The sequence below is a fragment of the Penaeus monodon genome, chromosome 3, assembly GCF_015228065.2.
Source record: "Penaeus monodon isolate SGIC_2016 chromosome 3, NSTDA_Pmon_1, whole genome shotgun sequence".
Taxonomy (NCBI): domain Eukaryota; kingdom Metazoa; phylum Arthropoda; class Malacostraca; order Decapoda; family Penaeidae; genus Penaeus; species Penaeus monodon.
The window spans coordinates 53,594,995-53,602,603 of NC_051388.1; the positions used below are offsets into that span (position 1 = coordinate 53,594,995).

At 39.3% G+C, this 7,609-nt stretch overlaps 1 protein-coding gene across 4 annotated transcripts in view; it reads right to left on the reverse strand.

The window, feature by feature from the left end:
* Nucleotides 1-7,609, reverse strand: part of LOC119597109 (serine-rich adhesin for platelets-like) — a 12,465-nt gene extending 4,856 nt beyond the window's left edge. For 2 of the 4 annotated variants that reach the window (XM_037946597.1, XM_037946590.1), the window contains exons 1-3: nt 7,466-7,609; nt 3,179-3,565; nt 67-467 (exon numbers count right to left, since the gene is read on the reverse strand). In XM_037946597.1, the coding sequence (XP_037802525.1) occupies nt 67-467; nt 3,179-3,557 (780 nt within the window). In that variant the 5' untranslated portion in view covers nt 3,558-3,565; nt 7,466-7,609. The remainder of the gene's footprint in view (nt 1-66; nt 468-3,178; nt 3,566-7,465) is intronic. The other 2 variants (XM_037946603.1, XM_037946613.1) reach the window with 2 other exon arrangements.

The window sequence follows — 7,609 nt, forward strand, 5'->3', positions numbered from 1 at the left end:
GAGGCAATGAAAGAAGCATCAAACGGCAAACTGACCAAGCTTCACAAACCCCCGACTCTGAATTACCTGTTTTACATCGTCTATCGTTTCTTTTGTTACCGCCACGTCGAAATCATCCTTTACGGCCTCACCCACCGCTTCAGCAAGTTTTTCGTTCTCATTCTCCAACTGGCTTAGCAGGTTGTCATTCCAAACCTCAGTATAATCCGCCAAGACCCCGGTTAGGTTACTGATCTTTGAAAGCGATTGTTCAATGGCAATGCAAGGTGGCGTATCCTTCAGACACATATCTGCTTTGGTCCCGACGTCCTTCTGGCTAAAGAATCTGTTGACCTTTGACCCTGTGAGGTGCAGAGGTCCTGCATGCGATTTTTCTCTCGATTCTGCTTCGAGAAGTTTTTGTAAATCGTCCAGCGATCCGCTGATGTTGTCGAGAACTTCTCCCGTGCGAATAAATAGTTCCTTTCCTGGAAAAAGAAAAAAAAGGTAACGTTTCTCTCTCTATAACTCACCGCACCCTCTCTCTTTTTTCTCTCCCTCTCTCTCTTTGTCTCCCTCCCTCTCTCTCTCTCTCTCTCTATTTCTCTCTTTTCTCCCCTCCCCTGCTCTCTCTCATTCACTCCCTCCCCTGCTCTCTCTCTCTCTCTCTCTCTCTCTCTCTCTCTCTCTCTCTCTCTCTCTCTCTCTCTCACACACACACACACACACACACACACACACACACACACACACACACACACACACACACACACACACACACACACACACACACACACACACACACACAAAACACTTTCCCTTTCCCTTTTTCAACAACACTGATGTTCTCTTCTCGAATAAATTCCTTATAATTATCTAAGATTCGCGCCTAGCCCCCTTTAACTTCGGAAAGACTCTTTTTTCCATCGTTGTATTGTTGGGATGGATTACTTTCATCCTAATCCCTTACATCGCGTCCACGTCGACTAACGCAAGTGTCGTCTGAAAAATCCGCCAAAAATCATGATTGTATGAAACAGACCACCCGTCACGTTTGCAAATGACCTCCAGAACTATCAAATTCCTCTAAACTCGCGAGAGGTTTGGTGCAGCTCGACGAGCCAGTGACTAGGTATCCGCGCAGACGATAGCTATGCGAACGCGAACTGTTGACCGTGAGGATTTCTAAGTGAGTCCGCGGGCATCAGATAAAAATAACATTTATATTAATGCGTTCTTTTGAGATGGTTTACTTTAAAGTTGATAATATTTTGTGTATTTCATATATATATGAGGCAAGGAAAATCTCAGTAAGCAAAGGGCGTTATACATATTAAATGCAAAGTTGAGGGAATATAAGGGAAAGTTTTAACATGATACATAAGAGAATATTTTAACGTGATACATAAGGGAATAATTTAACATAATACACAAGGGAATATTTTAACAAAAAGATGAGGGAATATCTAAACATAATATGTAAGAAATATTTTAACCAATACAGAAGAGAATATTTTAACAAGCTGATATGATACTGTACTGGATTTACGAGCACAACACAACGTCCTCTAAGCAAGAAACGCGAATATTTCATCATCTACTGCTAGTCCGGCTTTGTATTTTAGAGCCGAGGTACGTTTGGCCTTCTGAGCCTGTGGAGAAAAACTCAAGCTGGGGATAATCAAGCGTGCTTTCAGGTCCAAGGACACTTTTTTGAGAAGTAGGCGAGTCAGTTTTTTATTTTTTTATTATTATTTTTTTTTATAGCATTCATCATTTAATATCTATGACTGTCTGGCTGCGGCACGGCACTGCGCTTAAGCACTATCCCAGTTCAGGTATTGTGTGGTCATTTACTTATACTCTTCCAACAATAAAGAGTCATGGCATGCACATACCAATCTATTATTGCATCCACCAGTTCATGTATTGAGGCTCCTTTTCACTTAAGGAGCCTCTTACACCCACACATACCAATGGAGTGCTACTGTAATGTACCCAAGGTGATTGAGGCAGACTGTACAGACTATACCAGGATTGAGGCAGACTATACTCCGTCCAAACTCAGGCGAGGAAAAGCTGGCACTCCGATTCGCTAAGTCTCTTTTGAGAGAGAGAAAAATGATAATGATTATAAAAGATAATAGATAAATAGATAAACTAGTGTTCGGGAACATAAAAAACATATGGTGTGTGATTCCAGATATACGTAAACACAAGCACCAGCTCATTAGAACGAGAAAGATTAAATGGATCAAAGTTCTCCGGAGTCCGTGTGACTTGCCAGTTTTTCTTCTCTCTCCTTTTTTTTACGTGAGACTTATGTGATATTACGGAGGAGCAGGCAAAGATTACCGAGATGACTTCTGTCTTTTACTCAGACAGCCAATAGGGAGCTAAGTACAGTAGGGGAACAACAAGGTATAACATTGGAGGGAGAAAATATGTGCACCCTTACTCCCGCGGCTTTCCGTACCTTGGAATGGAGTCTTCTGTAGAAGACATAAAGGCAAAAAGTTCAAGTGGAAACTGCAGAGTCTCCATAGAATCACCGAAGACCTCCATGCGTATAACGCCGTACCACAATTCAAGAAACTATCGAACCCACACACATGTTTATAATCACAGTTAATTATCTTGTCACTTTTGATTCCTATCCAATTGAAGGTCACCAATACATTCCACACTGGCTAGGTTTTCTCTCATGGCCTGATGCCTCTCACTTAGACTATTTTGGTCTACAGGTTTCTGACTCTTATTTAACATCGCTTGATTATCATTAAGGGTCTTAAAGCCTGAACCTGCAAGATATTCCCTGTGTAGTACAATATTAGGGCCCTTAGAACCACATAACGTGTTGGTTAATAACAACAGAGTATATACTTTTGCCAGTTGAGGAAGTCAACAGGCCACTCTAGATACTGACGTCAGTAGCGACATACTGATATGGAAAGGTAAAGATTATAAAAAGAATTTTATGTTGTCCAGACCCACTGGCTCCTTTAAACACACACAGACATGGTAGAAAAACCTACAATGCAAAAACTAGAATTATTGAAATGAGACTACAGTTTCGAAATCTATCTTCAGGAAGAGTGTTTTACCATTCACAGACACACATGCACACTTTTATGCTTACATATATAGTACAGGCATTAGTACCATCATATGATATATAACTGATAAGTGTAATGCTTACCTGTTAGTAGCGGTCTGTCTGGGGTGTCTGTCGTGGTGGATTTAACTGGATTTGTAGAGTCACTTGTGAGAGTATTTGAATCGGTACTTGATGCAATAGAACTGGAGCTACTGTCCGAACTATCGGTACTTGATGCAACAGAACTGGAGCTACTGTCCGAACTATCGGTACTTGATGCAACAGAACTGGAGCTACTGTCCGAACTATCGGTACTTGATGCAACAGAACTGGAGCTACTGTCCGTACTAGATGTACTAATGGTTGAGTCAGCAGTGCTTGAGACAGTATAAGTAGAATCGGCAAGTTCAGCAGCTCTTCCACTCTGCATGAGGATGGCGAACGCCACCAGTAGGAAAATTCTTGTCCAACGCTTCGTCATATTATCAACTGAAAAGAAAGAAATAAAATATTTAGAAGAGACTATACAGATAACACACTAACAAACCCCTCCATACATTATCACTTACAAGCAACCAAAAGTGTGTTGTAGATGAATGATAGATTTCTTGGACTGGGTGCGGCGGTACCTAGCAACTGTGAAGCATTTGGGAATGAACTGTGAAATATGTAAGTCTTTTCCATTTTGCGCTTTTCACTGGACCAGAGAATGTAAAAAAAAAAAATCATAGATGACATCAAACACTACAAAAGTCTACAGTTTAAATTTAGTATGACAAAACAGATATTTTATTGTAGCTGAAAGATGATTACAATAGAGCCAGCAAACTGATGGCAACTAGAGGTGAGGGGAGAAGAACCTATGGGTGGAAGCTTTGTCTCCACTTGCCCCATTCATCAACGGGTTTGACTCTGCACCCAGTCCTGTTTGGGGACCTGTCACTGTAGTGTGACCTCTACCTTTTACAGGTTCCAGATGTAAACAGAGATAATGCTAGATGGCTTTAGTTGAACATTTATCTGCTCCCTCCTCCTGATAGTTATCCTGTTGTATGGAGTTTGTCTATCGAGTTTTTTTTCAGGACAAAGTGCTGTTAATAGGTTCTCTGGTGGGACTCCTAACCATGACTTCACACCATACACCAATTGTTAGGTGCCTATCTCCCTGTGACACCTAGTAAATGAAAGCATCGGCAGCCTCCAAGAGGAAGATATGGCAGTCAGCCTAGTCAGCCTTCAAGAGATTCTTGAAGACCTCTATATCCCGTGCAGTATTTTCTACCCAGCAGGCAGTAAGTATATTCCCTCTCCGGTATGCCCTGTGATCCTTTCTGCCTTCCAGAGCTCTAAAATTTCTACACTCTAATTGGCAAGAAAATCCATGCCTACATGGTTCCTCCACACATGGCCGCAACACGCCCTTTAGAGGCCCTAAGCACTTAAGACTTTGGCACCATGGTACTTTGGCACATTGGCACCTACCTAATGTAGGTGTCGCCATGGTGCCTACACTATCAAGCACGATTAGAAACGATATTTATGGGAGAAGATACAATCAATAACACCATGGATTTTAACCGGAAACGGAAGTGAAAATTATTATTATTATCATTATTATATATATATATATATATGTATATATATATTTTTTTTTTATATAGATTATTTTGGGCTTTGGACATAGACTCAACCCGGAGACCAATGGCGAGTCAGAGTCATTAGATTGGAAATGCGGTTCCAATCCAACAGTAGGTACTATCAAATATTATAGTTAAGTAATGTGCTCGCAATGAGTACCTACATGTTGAAATATTTACACATATGGCCGTTATATTAATTAAACTTTAACGGAGTGAACAAAATTAACTTGTTTTTAATGAGATATTAGCGAAATTCAGATTTTTCCAATGACGGAATTTTCCAGTCTTGCAAAGAATAAACTTTTCCATTAAAGACCGATTCAGCTTCCACCTAAATTAACTTATTTTTAATGAAATATTAGCGAAAATCGCCCACTGAAATACTCGACCTAGCTGGAAGAGTCGAATTTTCCAGTGCAAATAGCCAATTCAGCTTCCCCGTAGTTAGGTGCGCAGGTTCAACAGCATAGAATACAATATGTTGTGCTGCCTAGATGGAATCTGAAAATTTTAATTTAGGTCCTTTTCATATTAATGATATCTAATTAGGTATTTGGTGCTCCCTTCCCTCCTTGATGCCCTGAGCACGTGCTTCTTTTGCTTACTGGTTAATCCTGCCCTGGCTCCACAAAACACCTTAAGCACTTTTTTTTTCTCTCCCTGAATGACACCTTCCACCCTGCCTTGTTCCGGCTGCCTCGGCACTTAGGTTCAGGGTCCTGCCCTCTTCGCTTCATTCCGTCCTGTGTTCGTCCTAGTATGGTTAATCGGCTCCTGCTCCTAAAAACTACGTCTGGTCGCTGCGGCCCACATGTACCCTGTTACTCACGCTGGGGGAATGCAGTGTTTGCTTCTTCCCTTCCTTGTCTGGTGAAGGGAACTTACATCCCTCTGGTCGACCATGGCCTAGACGAAAACTGGGTGGGGACGAGCTGGTTATGTGAGGCCGGAGTTCTATACTTACAGAGCCACTAATTCCTGCTTGTATATATGGTATCTTCGTATTCATTATTTGTAGCTTACAGAGATAAGTATGAAAATATACTTAAAAAAAAAAAAAAAAAAAAAAAAAAAAAAAAAAAAAAAAAAAAAAAAAAAAAAAAAATATATATATATATATATATATATATATATATATATATATATATATATATATATATACATACATACATAAATATATATACGCACATACTATATATATATATATACACATCATATATATATATATAAATATATATATATATAAATATATATATATATATATATATATATATATATATATATACATATTACAAATCTGATGCCTAATCAATTTTCACAATTGTCACATAATTTGTCTTTGCTTTAATCTAAGATAGTTGCCACTTCATAAAATCTAATATGGTTAACTAGAACTGATATTCATATCGTAATAAACCTAGCCTCCGGGCTTGTACAGTGGTAACGTGTCGGCCTCTCATCCGAGGGGTCGGCGGTTCGCGCCCCGCCCAGGCGCGAGAAGTTGCAACTGTCGCCCGGAGGTTACTGCTGTGGCTGGGCACCACGGCGGTCAAGGACTCGGTTCCGCCGAGTCAGCAGCAGCTGGCACACGTGAGCAAAATCAAGCAGACAGTATGTCACACCAAGAATATCCATTGTATCAAATGGAATCCAAACCAAACTATGATGATAATCCATTGCAATGATTACATCAGGTAGTTATTGTAATGAATCTCACTTATGTCTATAATATTGCCCTTTTAGTACAATTTATATGTAAATATTATTATCGTATGAACTGTGAAGGCACGAGACGCTATATAGCACTTTTGAATATTGCATTTCCACGAAAATTGAGAAAACGATTCAACTAACATTTGAAAGTAAATTAAAAGGGTTCCCAAGAGTCTTTTATAACCGATGCGTAGTCATCTTCAACATATATAAAATTGTATTACTGTTATCTCTTAAGAAAAAAAAACGCAGGTCCTTATTCGTATGGGACAAACTTCGTCATAAAGTTTGGTTTGGTCGAAAAAAAAGACAATTTCGTGAGCAGTTATAGACAAAATTATGAAGTCACGAAGTTACGAAGCTTTATTTTTTTTCTGAGACAGATTAATCTCAGAGCCTCGAGATCTTTCGAGAATACCGTCACCTGCTTCCTTCCTCGAAATTTCTTTTCGCATTAATACAGATTTATAAATCTATTCAGTTCTCTGTGCATACATAATGGGCAGCTTAGCAACATAATGTCAGAAATTCAATTTCAGTGTTTTGTTTATCTGAGACATAATCGTTTGCCATTCATAACGCGCTGATATGGTATCTATAAAGCCTGCTTTGTTTTATCTTTGACACTGGTTTACCAAATGAAAGTTAAGTCTGTTATTTTAGTACTTTATGAAACATTAACTATGAGTTACCCTCAGATTAAACTAAATATGTCCATAGCTTCCTTATATGTTTCAATCACTCACTTTCACGCATAATGGAATTTCTTATCACCCATTCAATAATTCAATACTTATCTTATCCTATTACTGCTTTGCTCAGTCTGACCTTTGTAAAATGATCAGCCATTCTAGAAAGATATGTAATACACTAGGTATCTGTGCAATCTGCATTGAATATTTTTAGCACCATTTGATTCACAATCATTTTGTCTAATCGCTAAAAAATAAATATATCCCTTGCCTAATCACAATAATCCTCAACACTGGTATTAGCAACACCGTCGGGGATTTAATAGACAGCAAACCACGCTCACCTTTTAAGCACAACGTACGATGTATTTGACTGTCTGTTTGTCTGCTTTTAACTCTTTTCTCGCTCTGGCCACCCGCCGGTACCTGCAGCCACTACCAAATGTCTACGTCGCTATACCACAGCGGCACTATCAGCTATCAGTGGA